The 14,899-nt window shown below is 39.3% G+C and overlaps 1 protein-coding gene across 1 annotated transcript; it reads left to right on the top strand.

Moving 5' to 3' along the window:
- The first annotated feature begins 158 nt into the window (after nucleotides 1-158).
- LOC116305162 (importin-9) lies at nucleotides 159-13,809 on the top strand. The gene is made up of 30 exons (XM_089026120.1): nucleotides 159-301; nucleotides 1,457-1,518; nucleotides 1,609-1,695; nucleotides 1,783-1,854; nucleotides 2,138-2,267; nucleotides 2,687-2,775; nucleotides 3,271-3,357; nucleotides 3,564-3,683; nucleotides 3,908-4,067; nucleotides 4,357-4,508; nucleotides 4,824-4,922; nucleotides 5,041-5,147; nucleotides 5,383-5,510; nucleotides 5,691-5,769; nucleotides 5,999-6,079; nucleotides 6,227-6,374; nucleotides 6,876-6,954; nucleotides 7,056-7,123; nucleotides 7,613-7,693; nucleotides 7,808-7,936; nucleotides 8,043-8,101; nucleotides 8,708-8,834; nucleotides 9,100-9,189; nucleotides 10,971-11,137; nucleotides 11,380-11,480; nucleotides 11,601-11,630; nucleotides 11,794-11,918; nucleotides 12,324-12,426; nucleotides 12,574-12,659; nucleotides 12,735-13,809. Exons 1-30 carry the CDS (start codon nucleotides 166-168, stop codon nucleotides 12,849-12,851), a joined length of 3,099 nt encoding a protein of 1,032 aa, XP_088882246.1. The 5' UTR covers nucleotides 159-165; the 3' UTR covers nucleotides 12,852-13,809.
- The last annotated feature ends 1,090 nt before the right edge of the window (nucleotides 13,810-14,899 follow it).

The raw sequence follows: 14,899 nt of genomic DNA, 5'->3' as shown, positions 1-14,899 counted from the left end.
AAACTAAACTAAACTAAACTAAACTAAACTAAACTAAACTAAACTAAACTAAACTAAACTAAACTAAACTAAACTATCAAGTATACGCATGCGCATTTCACAGCCCTTCAAATTTTCCCGCCACATTTGATTTGTCATGCGCGAGTCAATATGTTCGAATCGAAGATGGCGACGGCAAGCGATGAAAGAGTGCGATCCTTAAAACAGACCCTGATTGAAAGCCTAACAGCGATTCTCTCGCCGAATCAGGAAATAAGAAGGATTGCAGAAGACCACCTAAAAGTTCTAGAGGTCACAGAAGGTATGTAATAGTAAAAAACACGACGAATCAGCCCCTAGAAAAACGCTTTCAAATTTGTGTACATAATGGTTGTGTACCATGTGAAATGTACATATATTGGTCCATACTGGTAATCTACAAGATATTTCTCGACGATTTGCGATTGTAAACTGCCCAGAAGCATTCATGATTAGCCACTGGATCTTTCTTTCGTATTCGTGAAAATAAATTGTGTGCGTATGATTGCATACAAGAACTTAAGCTTAGGTCTTATGTCATTCTCTTTATTTACGAACTGAAGCTTACTGTAGTTGTAAATTCAGGATAACTTTTTTAGATGATTTTTTAAATGATAATAAATGTTTGGCTCCACAAAATATCGATCCATGCCATATATTCAGTATAAGCACTGTTAACGAGGGGATTGATGCTAATCCCCCTACCCTACCCCTAAGGTTTTCTATTAAGGTTTTGACAAGGATAAGATCAGAAAGAAGGATGTATCTGTGGAATCAGGACCCTGGTTTTGGTTTCATATTTTAAAGATTTTTCTAGAACATGCATAACATGGATTTAAGACTGGGATGTTAAGGGGTGGGGAAGGGGGCTAAGATTGGGTCATATGCATACCCCAAAAAGGGGTTTCATAGCTGATACAGGGACCGCAGAACATGTTGAAAAGTTGGGGAACTGGCATTTGAAAATTAAGCACATTGAAAGAAGAAAAATAGCTATAAAAAGATGGTAAACGTTTTTTATTCATATTCGTATTTTTGGAACAAAAAGTGTGGGGGATTGGGGGGGGGGGGGGGGGGGGCAGGCTTCAGTCCTTCGGCTCTGCAGACCCTGTGATATAGCTCTTTGACATTAAAACATTGGGGGCCAAAGCAGCGCAACTCTCTAGCTCTGTTGCCGATGACATGATAATGTTCCAAATGACTCAAAATCTTTTAAAATATGAATAATTATAAAACAGATGCCATGTTGGTTGATCAAACAAAAGAAGCTAACAGGGAATGATTTGTTATCGACAACCATGGTGGCTTCTTCCCCTCCATTTAAATGCAGATTGTTCCGAATATGTGTACGCCTTATTAATGCATTATCCTGTATTTAAAAAATGATATAGACAACAAAAACAAGAGTTTTCATTTTCTTGACATCAATCATTTTTAGAGTTTGGTGTGCATCTTGCTGAGTTGACTGTTGACGTACGTGAAGCCTTAGCAATCAGACAGGTACAAGAGTGGACCTTTTTCATTAATTTTGTCAATATGAATAATCATATATTTAACTTAGCTTTTTTGGAATTGATTTGTGATTGACAGCTTGCATCAGTCATTCTTAAACAGTATGTGGAAGCTCATTGGTCTCAAGACTCCGAAAAATATCACCCTCCAGAGACGACAGAAGCAGTAAGTCTGTGCTTCCAAGTTTTTCTCGTTAATGTGAATTGTCAATGATTATGAAGTTAATAAATGATTCTATTTTTTTATTATCAGGCTAAGACAGAAATAAGGAGACTGCTTCCTGCAGGTCTACAAGAGTCAATCAGTAAAGTTAGATCAAGTGTGGTAAGCATACCTAAAATAATAATAATTGAGGGATAATTTTGAAGTTAAATAGCAAAATTCTGTATGTTTTTTAGTTTATAGTTTCTGTCATACACACCTTTGCATGACAACCAGGTAAATCCATAGAACTGAATCCAGTCCTTTTTGAAGAGCAATAGTTACAAGCATTTTCAGTGGGGTGCTGGCTCAGGAGAATGAGCAATCACAATATGATCAATATAAGATATATTGCATTAGTACCTTATGTAATTGCAACATTTCCTGGTCTTGTTGTGTCATATAGGCATATGCCATATCGGCTATTGCTCACTGGGACTGGCCGGATGCTTGGCCTGAATTGTTTGGACAGCTGATGCAAGCACTAACTAGTGGTGATGGTAATCTTGTACATGGAGCAATGCGAGTATTGACAGGTATGCTGAGCATGATTATCACCAAGTTGGGAATCAAGGGCGTTGTAGCAGTAAATATGCCTCTCACATGCCTCTCACCTGGTCTTGGGTTTGACTTGGAGTTTTCATCACATTTGAGTTTGAGGGTTTTTCACTGGTATCGTCCCTCCCCTAACTATTTTAGACCTCTGTAATTCTTCAGGGGTTTCATTAAGTCTGGAAATGATTGTGGAAGGTCATGAGCATTTTACAAATTACTAAGCGATAAATGGTAGTTTAATCCAGAAAATTTTGCTTATTTACTGGAGCATTCTCCGATCCCCGCCCCTTAATGAAACCCTTGATCCTTGGTGTAATATCTTATGGCTTAGAGGCTTTTAGACTAATATCTATAGAGAGAGGGTGAAGTTTCTGAAAAATTGGCATTTTCTTCTTCTCAGAATTCTGCAGAGAAGTAACAGACAACCAGATCTCACAAGTTGCTCCTGTGATTCTACCAGAGATGTACAACATATTTGTTCAAGACCAGGTCAGTCCAGTAATATTCAAAAACCATGTTATTTTGCCTTCAGTTGGAAGTAAGCATGTGGACAAATGGAAGAAGTGAAAATACTTCAGAAACGAAACTGTTTGTATGAGCTTCTCCTGTGATTTTTTTTGAAGAATGTACTTTTAGGCAATAGTTAATGGAAGGGATCCTCCAAGTGCTTAAGATACCTATATAATCTCCATAACTATGTAGGATTTAATGTTTTATATATTATGTACATATGGACATGTGACAAACAGTCTCAGTGTATTACTTGTAGGTGAACTTCAGTAGGTGAAACGATGCATAGGTGAACTTAATAGGAAAAACTATATGTAGGCCAAACAATGAATGAAGGAGAAAAGTTTAAAATTAGTTTGAGATTGAAGGAGGTGCTTGAGTCCAATAAATTCCTGGGAAGTATTCATTGTTAGTTGTTAATTTTCGTGCTAATTTTGAGGCTTTTACCAATTTCACTCATCATTTTTATCCCAGGCATATAGTATCAGAACAAGATCAAGAGCTGTAGACATCTTTAACACTTGTGCAGGACTTATCTGTGCAATGACTGACTATCAGAAGGTAAATAGGATATTCTGTATTTGAGTGAAAATATAGTGATACTACTTCCTCTAAAAAAAATTTGTTTTCAACCTGTTTTTCAGGATAGATACCTTTTCTTGGCTGTTCTCACAGCTTTGGGTTTATCGTGAGAAAATATATACTGATACAGCTTACTTGAAATAAGACGAGTGTTATTTTTAAACCTGTTAAAACCTGTTTTTCAGGATGCCCCAGAAAGATACCTGTTCCCAGTCCTTCCGCAGTTTGTCCAAGCTTTCACCCAGTTTCTTTCAATGCCTGACAGCTTGACGTCTGACTGTGGGCTCAAAATGGAGATACTCAAGGTATGCCATGAAGTTTCAACATAAGTACCACTAGTACAAACAATTGCAGCATGTGTTAAGAAATCAAGGGAGGTGTAATGGTAGTGCACTCGCCTCTCACTTCTGGTAACTGGTTTAATTCTCAGACTTGGTATCACATGTGAGGAGAGTTTGTACAAGATCTCTACCTCAATTTACTATATTTTGTCCCCCATTTGAACTGTTATGTATATTCCTAATTCTAGGCCCTCACAACACTAGTCAAAAACTTTCCCAAACAAACGAGTCAATACCTGGCCAATATTCTCCCGCATGTGTGGAACACATTAACACAAAGTGCTGAAAAATATGTCAAAGCAGTGGTTAATGATACAGAAGATGCCGATGATCCTGTCGACTCTGACGGTAAGGTTTGAAACTAATAATTGTGGTATTCCCTGTTTTGTCTATAGTACATTGCAGTAGAGGTGTTTAATGAAGCCATGTTGTTGGGCAAACAAATATAAATTTTCTTCTTTGGGAAATGTAATCTTTTGTCAACGATGAAGAAGCATTGCATCATGTCTATCATAGTCAATGCAATATGGAAAATTTAACTTGCAAGCACTTGTATGCTTGCCCCACCTCACTGTAAATACAATAACATTTCAATTTGATCTTATTTCCAACTACTGACCTATGATTCTTTTGACAGGTGAGGTCCTTGGATTTGAGAACCTGGTGTTTGGTGTCTTTGAGTTCATACATGGGCTGGTTGAGACACCGAAATTCAAAAAGATTGTCAAGCAGTTCCTGAATGAGCTGATATATTTTCTTCTACTTTACATGCAGATCACAGAGGAGCAGGTATACAATGTTATTGTTCTTCTTGCCTTCCAATAAACCCTTTTTACCTTCTGCATAATGTTTTCCCATTCTAGACCATATCTCATTATTTTGAGAATGATAAACAAAGAAATGATACTCAAGGGAATGACACATGGTCTGAAATGGGAAAACATTATGCCCAATTTAAGGCAAAAAGGTCTTTTGAATTCCTTATGTCCAATTTTTCAAAAAAAGTTACAGTGGAATATATACATAGCCATCCACACCTAAGTTGATTTGTTGAGTTAAAACAAAATGTGTTTGAAAACAAACTGAGAGTAACTTTAATTTTAGATCCAAGTGTGGACAGCCAATCCCAATCAATTTGTCGAAGACGAGGATGATGATACCTTCTCTTACTCTGTGCGCATAGCAGCTCAGGATGTCTTGTTGGTTTGTAGCTTGTTGCTTTTCTTTAACTACAGAAAAAATAAACCTTGTTAAGCTAATAAATTTGGAGGGTCTTCTCATGGCTTATAACTGAGATGACCTTATGATCCATATTTTCCAGGCTGTATCTGCAGAATTCAAGAACGACAGTGCGGTGACATTAGCAAAAGCAGTAACAAGACATGTGGAAGAGGCAAACACTAACAGACAAAAAGGAGACGTCAACTGGTCAGTTACATTCAGTCATCTTCATTATTGTGCAACCCAAACCATTCAGATATCATGGGTTGACGAAAGGTTCAATCTCACTCCAGTGACGCTTTCTGTTGTCTACTTCCCGTTCTGTTAGTCCATATTTTCATTCATTTGTTCGATTTTACTCTTGCCAAAAATAAAGAAAATTTCCTTGCATCAAATCAGTAAATAAAACAAACGTTTGTGATTATTATTTTCATTTTCTCAGGTGGAAAATTCACGAGTCGTGTATGCTTGCAATGGGTTGCGTCAAGACTCTACTGACCGACAAGATCGCCCGTGAAGACCTGATATCCTTCTTGAATAATGTCGTGTTAAGAGGACTACAAGAGTCAGGTATGTAACACCTTATATCGTACGTTAAACCCTTTGTAAAAAGTACCATACATTGGAAGGTCTTGATGATGTCAAGGAAGAACGAAAATCTCATCAAAGGCAGCAAATTCATGCAACTTGATGCTCAACATTGCGCTGTTATTTCAGGGTGATGATACTGTCATTATGTTTTGTTCGTAGTTTCACCTTTCCTCGTTGGTCAGGCCTTGTGGGTTGGAAGTCGGTTTAGTCTTATGATGGATGAACAGATGTTAAACAAGTAAGCGAGGAGGTATTGCCAGCTATTGGCATGGCTATGACGACAGTTTCCTGAGGCAACAAGTGACGGGATAAAGTTGGGACATGTCACTGCGCTAATTTCCGCCACATGGCTTTTCTATATTTTGCGTAAAGTTGGGGCGTATTATATCGATCAGAACACGCCAGGTGACTTTGAGGCGTCATGACATGATGTTCTTTCCTTCACGTGATTATCTTTTTCTTGTCAGCTTTTTACAAGCGTCTGTCAGTGGTTTACAGTCCACACAACTTCCAGCCGTCAGAATATGTGCAGTGCGCGCAGTTTACGAGTAAGTCTAAGTCCCTTCCTGTTAATATGAATATTAGAAAATTTTACCTTCAAAAATACTTTTGTTTTCTAGATATTATTAGTGAACGAGAATTAATTAAAACGGTATCTAGAGAAGCTTTTCGTATCTTTGATTTTGTATTTTTAGGTTTTGTGAACATCTGAAGAGATCGAAAAACACTCAAATGTTGGTGCCATATTTGACACAGATGATGGATGGGCTACTTACCATGGCAACGCAGTCAACAGATGACGTTTTGGCACTTGTTCTGGAAACACTTAGAATAGTCATGTCGGTACGTTTCGAGTGATTGGATGTCCCGTCTATCCCGTCTGACCGGTCTGTCCCGTCTATCCCGTCTGACCGGTCTGTCTCGCCTGTCCGGTCTGTTCCGTCTGTCCCGCCTGGCCCGTCTGTCCCGGCTATCCCGTCTATCCCGTCTGACCGGTCTGTCCCGTCTATCCCGTCTGACCGGTCTGCCCCGCCTGTCCGGTCTGTTCCGTCTGTCCCGCCTGTTCGGTCTGTTCCGTCTGTCCCGCCTGTCCGGTCTGTTCCGTCTGTCCCGTCTGTCCCGGCTGTCCGGTCTGTGCCGTCTGTCCCGCCTGTCCGGTCTGTTCCGTCTGTCCCGCCTGTCCGGTCTGTTCCGTCTGTCCCGCCTGTCCCGGCTATCCCGTCTGTCCCGTCTGTTCCGTCTGTCCCGACTACTGACTTTTGCCTGATTCGACTAGCTTTTTACGTTTATCTGTTCAGTACCGTACTTATCTTGATACTAAAACCATTTGATAACTTTTTTCAGGTCGATAAAGAATTCACAGCGTCATGTGAGAGTAGAATAGCACCTCTTGCTATAGCACTTTTTATAAAACTGGCTAATGGTGAGCAAGATACATGTAGTACTATACTCAGTTTGAAATTAACTGACTTGAAGAAGAGCGCTACCCTCGATTTAATAACTTCGTACCTTGTTTATTTGAAGATGCCGCTTTGATCCCACTTATTGAGGATATTTTCAAAGAGTTAGCAATGAACCCGACATGCAACACGGTGAGTCGCATTCTGCTTTCTTATTGATTATTCTTATTCATTTGTCTCACGATTATGGCAGTTGGGAGTACCGCGAAGTTTAGACTGAGACTGGAAAGTGGTCCATTCATTTTCTATTTCTTTCTCATTGGTTAACAAGTAACGTGGCGCAATGTGATTGGTTCAAAGGAGTGTCGTGATTTAACGTGATCCCACAGATCGAACCCTGAAAGAACCTCTGGGCTGATCTAAGTCAGGGCAAGGCTAACTCACAGATCGAACCCTGAAAGAACCTCTGGGCTGATCTAAGTCAGGGCACGGCTAACTCACAGATCGAACCCTGAAACAACCTCTGGGCTGATCAAAGTCAGGGCACGGCTAACTCACAGATTGGAATTTAGCGTGTCTTAATTAATTTTGCTTTCTTTTAAAAAAAGCATTCCAGTCCGATGCTTGTTTCATTCCATATTTTCGTTTAAAAAAAGTTCTAAAATGCTTTTTATCTTCCAGCTTCTACAACAAAGGTTCATCCCAACTCTTATCAGCATTTTTCAATCTCCTCCAGAAAAAATTCCTCTAGGTATCAACGTGGTAAGTGATTTATGAAAAGCAGTGCGCGCGCGCGTTTGTTTGGCGCCAAAATGAACAAACATATCGGTATTTGAAGCCGTCGTAATAGCTGAAAATCTTTCTTTCTTTCCACAGATATGTATGGATGTTCTTACAAACATCGTTAAATATTCAGAGCCACCTTTATCAGATGCCATGCTTAATACTGTATTCCCTCTTCTCGTTGAGCTTATGCTGAGTTCTGATGATAATAGTGTATTACAGGTAAGGTGCAATGGTCCGAAATAGGGATTTAGGTGGTGGCTACCGGTCAAAATGGTAAAAATGCCGTTTGTGTTTATATTGACCGTCTAGCTTCTTCTCTTCATAGAGTGGTGGCGAGTGTTTAAGAGTATTCGTAATTGTCGGAGGAGAACAGCTACTATCATGGTAAGTCAATCTTTCTGTGGGCTCCCTAAAAACGTCGCCATTAGTGCGTAGGTGATCAGGATTTCTTGCACTTTTGACCACTAAGTTGACCTCAAGATTAGGTTTCTAACGATTGTGATAAGCGCTCATACACGGCACGGTTACGGTTATATTACTGCGCATCCAGACAGAATACTGGAATACGGCACGGTTACGCCTACGGAAGTATGATTAATTGTGATACAAATTCTCCTTCTGTTATTACTAGAAGTCGTAGCAGGCAATGCATTGAGAAAGTGTGCACGTGACATCACGTGACTTCACATTACATCATCATTTTAGCTGTGGCTTTTGGTGAGCCTCAGGGTCTATACTAATAGACCTCTTTACCTAGGACATAATGTTTTCCCATTACAGACCATGTGTCATTCTCTTGAGAATAAGATTCTTTGCTTGAGTTGTTTCCATATTCATATGTCTTCTGATATACGACTGTTAAACAAAGAAATGATACTCTAGAGAATGACACGTGGTCTATAATGGGAATACATTATACACCCAAGCTATAAAGGCCCATTTAGCTTCTAATTCTTGATCAAAAACTTACTTTTTAAAAATTTCTTCCAGGCATGATTCACAGACGAACAACGGTGTATCATACGTCATCCGTGCAACCTCGCACCTTCTTGATCCGAGAGGGGCTGAGTTCACTGCTTCCTTTGTAGGGAGACTGGTTACTACCCTGATAAGAAAAGTATGTTGAACTTTAATATTTTATTTTAAAAGTTCTTATTTGGAAAAGTTATTTGTTAAAATATCTTATTTGGTAGCCATATTTAAAGCAACAGCCTGCCCTGATATCCTAATTTGATAAACTCTCGACATCCTTATTTGGTCATCTCTCTACTTATATCCTTATTTGGTAATTTTATAATTTCCTTATTTGGTAGCCCTTTCCTTATTTAGCAGTTTTGTTTAAATAACAATTCATTTACCGAGATTGTTTTGTTGTTTTTCAGTTTGGTAAAAATCTTGGTGAGAATCTAGATTTACTCTTACGAGGCGTTCTGAGTAAACTACAGCAAGCTGAAACCCTAAGCGTTATTCAAGTAAGTGCCTCTTTTTTAATTGTATCTCAGCAGCTCTTTAAGGGAACCTTGTAGAATGCTGTTTGACAACTTGCAATGGGGCGAGGCATTTTCCAGGGGGTGATAGTACTCATAGCTGCTAGCGACACCATACACTGACCACTACCTATCGAAGTGTGGAAGATGTGGTGACCGAGTGGGGGGTGGGTCGGACTCTGGTTCAACAGACCTGGTTTCGATTAAAGCAAGATGCTTTACTTTCACCTTGCCTCACTTCACCCAGGTGTATAAATGACTACCAACGAATTTTTAGGGTAACCCGACGTGTTGGGGTGTAACCTGACGTGTTGGGGGGTAACCCGACGTGTTGAGGTGTAACCTGACGTGTTGGGGGGTAACCTGACGTGTTGGGGGGTAACCCGACGTGTTGGGGGGGAACCCGACGTGTTGGGGGGGAACCCGACGTGTTGGGGTGTAACCTGACGTGTTGGGGGGTAACCTGAGATAGATTAGCATACCATCCAGGGAGAGTAGCAATACTCATAGTCACTTCATGCTAAGGAAACCGGGTTAAGCGCCGGCCATATGGGCCTCATGGCCAAAGAGTGACTTTACTTTACCTTACCTATTGAAAGCAACCAGTATATATATATATTTAGTCTACTTTCGCCTAATTAGCCAACATTCGAGCTATTTCCAACCACTATTAGTTATCAATTGAGACGGTTTTCTTTGTTATTCATAAGGCTTTATTTTTATTACAACCCTCATAAACAATGGACAAACTTAAAGCCCGGGGAGGGAATTGAAATGCAGCAGGGAAGAGCGGGGCTGATATGAATTAATCTGATTGGCTCATTATGAAGCCAATCAGATTAATTCATATCAGCCCCGCTCTTCCCTGCTGCCTGACGAGTAAACTATCTGGGGAATAATACTATTCTACAGAACTAATCTAATTAATGTATACATTCAAAAAAACTATAGAGATATGTTTTCTAAACATTACATTATCAAATCGTTGCTAGTGCTCATAGTTTATGTGTTAAAGTTTACAACACAGTTTTTAAAATAATAATTCTTACAAACTGGGTTTTGCTCATCCTTTTCACTACATTTCTTCTTGTTTTCCTGGCCGCCATTATCGAGATCTTCATTAGGTCTTTTTGCCGTAGATGTTACCTCCACTGTCAAAGCACTTGGAAATCGCTGTCTTGACACTTACACTTGGCCTTTGGTATTTTTGAAGGCTTCTTTCATCTCTATGCCCGGTTCGTTCCAACTCCATTGCCATACAGCCACATGTGATTACGAAACCCTAAAATCTATGGTTTTCTATTATCATCTGCACTTTTGTTTAATTAGCATCATAGATTTCCAGAACATTAAAACTATGTGCCACATTACCTCTGTAGGGACTAGAGGGCATTAGTAAATCCCTTTATAATCAACTCACATTGTTCATGCTCTATAGACAACAAGGGAAATATAAAAACAAAGCGGAAAATGTTTACCCCTTTTGTATACATTCTAAACTTCCAACTGAACCACGAATATTTTTTAAAATTCTTTTTATTTTCATTATCTTAAAAGTCTAACATCAGAATATCATAGAAAACCTTCTTAATTGATAACTAAAATTGTTAGTTACCTCGAACGTCGGCAATAAACCATATACATCCCTCGGGCCTGCGGCCCTCGAGATGTATATGGCTTATTACCTCCGTTCTCGGTAACTAACTCTTACTTATGCTATATTACTGATTCACTTGAAAATCATTAGAATTATTTTCCGATTTCAGTCCCTTATATTGGTGTTCCTACATCTGATGAACTCTCAACTCGAAACGACTTTAGAATTTCTGAGCAGCGTACCCGATCCTACAGGAAAATCGGCACTTGAGTATGTGCTGAAGATATGGTGTGCGAGACAACCCGAGTTTTATGGTGTCTATGACAGCAAAATAAGGTAGACCTTACACGAGAGACATCTCCCCTCCCCTCCCCCACATAAAAAATTAATTTGTGAGGGGTGTTGCTCTACCCCTGCTATTGGTGTATTGTATGAATGCAAGGATAACGTATGTTGGTGAACGACAAAATTACGACTGGAAAACGTGGATAAGTTCCGACAAGTCCTTTACGTCACGCCACGACCAAAGCTTTGACTCGGAAAATCGTTGAAATATTCGATGTTTTTATCATTTTCAGCACCATTGCTCTATGTAACCTACTTCAATACTTCGTCAACACGGGAGACAAAAGACTACAGATAGTTGTGAAGGGAGATAGGATAATTGTCCAAGGAGAAGGTAGACAAATATCTGATATGTTTTGCTTCGCTTTTTACATTTTGATGTATTGTAAGCGTGCCTCATTTGAGATTTAACTGAACTTTTTTCTTCTGTTTTTTTACTGTTGCAATGATGCAGGCGTAAGAACACGTTCAAAAGCAAGTAAAAGTAAGTACGTTTTGTTGTAAAAGGAAGGAAGGAGGGAGGGAGGGAGGGAGGGAGGAGGAGGAAGGAAGGAAGGAAGGAAGGAATGAATGAATGAATGAATGAATGAATAAATACAATACAATACAATGCAATACTCAAGGATGTGGTATAATACTCGTTGCAGCTACCGAGCAGTGGACGTCTGTTCCAGTTGCTGTGAAGTTATTCAAGTTAATCATCAACGAACTTGGCACTTTACTAGAAAATAATAATGAGGATACAAACGCTGAGGACGGTGACTCAGATGAGGTATTTTCACTCGTATTTCTGGTCACATAAAGAGAATAAATAGAGTAAGGGGAGATACGTTTTTATCGGGAGGAGAGGGGATTCATAAGTAAAAGTTTGATCTTTTGTGAAGAATCAAACCTTTTTATTTGACGAAAGCTGTTCCCTTATTGACCTTATAGAAGGGTCATGAATTTGTTACTGAGTGAAAGAGGGAGGGGGGGGGGGGGGCTACGACAATTTAAAATGATGCTTACTGCGAATCCCACATTCTTCCCTCCCATAAAAAACGTACCTTCACGAAAGAAAGTAAATAAAAAAAAATGAAAGGAAGAAAGATAGAAAGAAAGAAAGAAAAAAATGGAAGACTGCACTTTGGACATATTTACTACAAGTAGTCCAATTAAGATGTCATATTTTTTGTAGGGCGAAGAAGGTTGGGAAGATGATGAAATTGATGAAATTGAAATGGGAGGACACAGCCTATCGTCAATCATGGGAATGTACGCACCAGCTTCAGAATTCGCAGGTACGTTCTCCCACCCGACTTCAATCTTGAATGGGAATCCTGTGGTGAATAACACCTCGTTACCACGCCTACTCCGCCACAGGGTACCCATGTACCAGGAGAATCCAGGACACTTGTATAACTATTTGATCTTGCATGACCTTCTAGGGTTTGATCTGTTGGATGATCCAGTCAATGAAGACGACGATGACCCAGAAATTACTTCAGACCCAATCTTTAATATGGACTTACAGGTTGGTGTTCACCTCTATTGTATGAGTTTGTTACCAAGGTGACAGTGTCTTGATTGAAACTTCTTGTGTTCGCAGGCTCACCTGATAGAATACCTAAAGACTTTCGTACAACAGCCTTGCTTCCATTCCTTCGCAGAATCCCTCAACGCCATGGAGAAACACACCCTTTCTAAAATAGGCATAAACTCGTGATTCACATTTATGTACCAAGTGGTTGATGCGAGGGTCGTTCCTAGGTCGTTGCTAGGCAACGCCGCCATCTTTGAAGAAGTGTGCATGCGTGCAAATAGAATATTGCTAAAGAATTAAAATTATCACTGATAAGCTTTTCAAAAAGCTTTGGAATATGCAAAGGAGGTCTTACGTTTGTGGATTTGTGGTTCTTAAGACTCCAGTTTTACTAAAATTAAAATTGATAATCTGTAGGATGACACCACGAGATTATAGCTCGTGGCGTGAAAAAAAGAAGCTAAAAAGCAACCAAAGAAAGTGAATAAGTGTTAAAGTACGGCTCGAATCCATCCCGAGTTTCCAGCTCGTTTTCTTCAGGCGGAAAGCTTTAGATGAAAATAACTGGAAAATGAATGACTGGTATAGTATGGTATAATCCGTTAATGATTATCAGAACAGATCAAAGTTAAACATAACGAAGCCAAAAGTAGACCCCTTGCATTTGACGTCATTCTGGGGCCAGTCAAAACAATAAGAAACACATTTACAGAAGAAACTTTCTTAATAGGCATTTGCGTGGGAAAAGTGTCGGTTTGCAAGGTCTTGCCCGTCAGGTTTCCCAAAAAATGCTTATAAAATATGCGACTTTATTTTTAATGTCATTTATTCTGGTTTGTTTGTTATGAGCTGAAATTCTACTCTCTACCAATTTTGAGGTGCTCTTTTTATTGTTGTGGTTTATTTTGACACAGCTGCTCGTTTCGAGGGAGTTAGGGTCACGTAACCTGATAGTGCGAGGGCAACTCTTGTTTTGAAGCCCAGATTGGATCAGATAGTGAATTAGTGCAAGGGGTCTATAGATAAGCGCTCTACAGATAACCAGTCTACAGTATGGAGTCACGTATCGCGATACACAGAATTTGTAATAGACGAAGTCTTTTTAAAATGAAATGCGGAATAAAAAAGGCAAAAAACACAATGTATCATCATCATTATGCAACATCACTGATCATGTATCATCATCATGTATCATCATCATGTATCATCATCATCACCATTTATCAACATCATCATCATCATCATCATGTATCTTCATCATCATTATCGAAGAATAAAATACGAATTACAATAGGAATGACGTAACTGAAAGTGCGCGTGCGTGCTGTGTGCTCTCATATAGCACGCGCTCTCAACCAATCAGATCGCAACATTTATAGCAGTTATTTATGACGACCAATAGGGGCCAAAAATGATTGTAATTGTGCATTTTCTTCTGTAAAATGGAAAAATCTTTCGGCATTGTCAAAAACCTAACTTGAGTTGTACATTTCTTGCTGTAATCTTTGCAACTAGTTTGTCTCGTCAATTGTCTAGACAATGAAATACACCTTGAAACATTTATTGCAGCTTTGCAATGCAGCGCTGAATTGCAATGCAAGTATGCAACCCGTGGCCCAGCACATTGCAAAAGTGAAGCGGCATCGCCGACGAATATCCCACTTTTCAGCATTGCACTTCTATGATCTTATAAACGAGGCAATTTTTATTGCACCTTGCAATGCAGTTGCAAGAGTTGCACAGCAAACGTGAAAGCATCACTATCAAAGTCGACAGAAACTGCTTTAAAATTAAACATTGAAAGATGCACGAGAGACCACGCGTTTTCGCATTACCAGCAGAAGTGAACTAAATGCCATCTTCTTGCTCTAAGATTACTTAGTGTTAGGAGACAACGAAAAAGTTAAATTCTCAATGGAATCATATCCCTCGCTCATTTTTTCAATTCTTTATTGGAATATGCTATTCTCCATGCGAGCTATGCTACGCCATTCATGAAAACTAAGTTAACTCGTTTGACAAGCCTTGAAAGTTGCTATGGCTATAAAGTAGTACCAGTTTGTTTTCAAATAGCAAGACCTTATTCCATCTGGTGTGGAAAAGATAGCGGCAAGTAAACATTACTCAATAAAAACAACTTGATGTTTTCACGACTTCGGCTTCAGTGAAGTTCGACTTGATTTAAGTGGGCGCACAAGTGAAAGAAGATATTAAACTAGGGTGTTAAACAG

The sequence above is a fragment of the Actinia tenebrosa genome, unplaced genomic scaffold, assembly GCF_029948245.1.
Source record: "Actinia tenebrosa isolate PJP-AT-01 unplaced genomic scaffold, QUT_ActTen_1.0 PGA_scaffold0__85_contigs__length_37466705, whole genome shotgun sequence".
Classification (NCBI taxonomy): domain Eukaryota; kingdom Metazoa; phylum Cnidaria; class Anthozoa; order Actiniaria; family Actiniidae; genus Actinia; species Actinia tenebrosa.
Note: the sequence above shows the minus strand (reverse complement) of the source record. Positions and strands in the feature narration are given on the sequence as shown.

What these genes read in the sequence shown, in the direction of transcription:
- LOC116305162 (XM_089026120.1), top strand. Translation starts at nt 166, where the DNA reads ATGGCGACGGCAAGCGATGAAAGAGTGCGATCCTTAAAACAGACCCTG. An exon ending in CAATGACTGACTATCAGAAG is followed by an intron (nt 3,358 to 3,563) that starts GTAAATAGGATA and finishes CCTGTTTTTCAG; the next exon opens with GATGCCCCAGAAAGATACCT. An exon ending in TTTTATAAAACTGGCTAATG is followed by an intron (nt 6,955 to 7,055) that starts GTGAGCAAGATA and finishes GTTTATTTGAAG; the next exon opens with ATGCCGCTTTGATCCCACTT.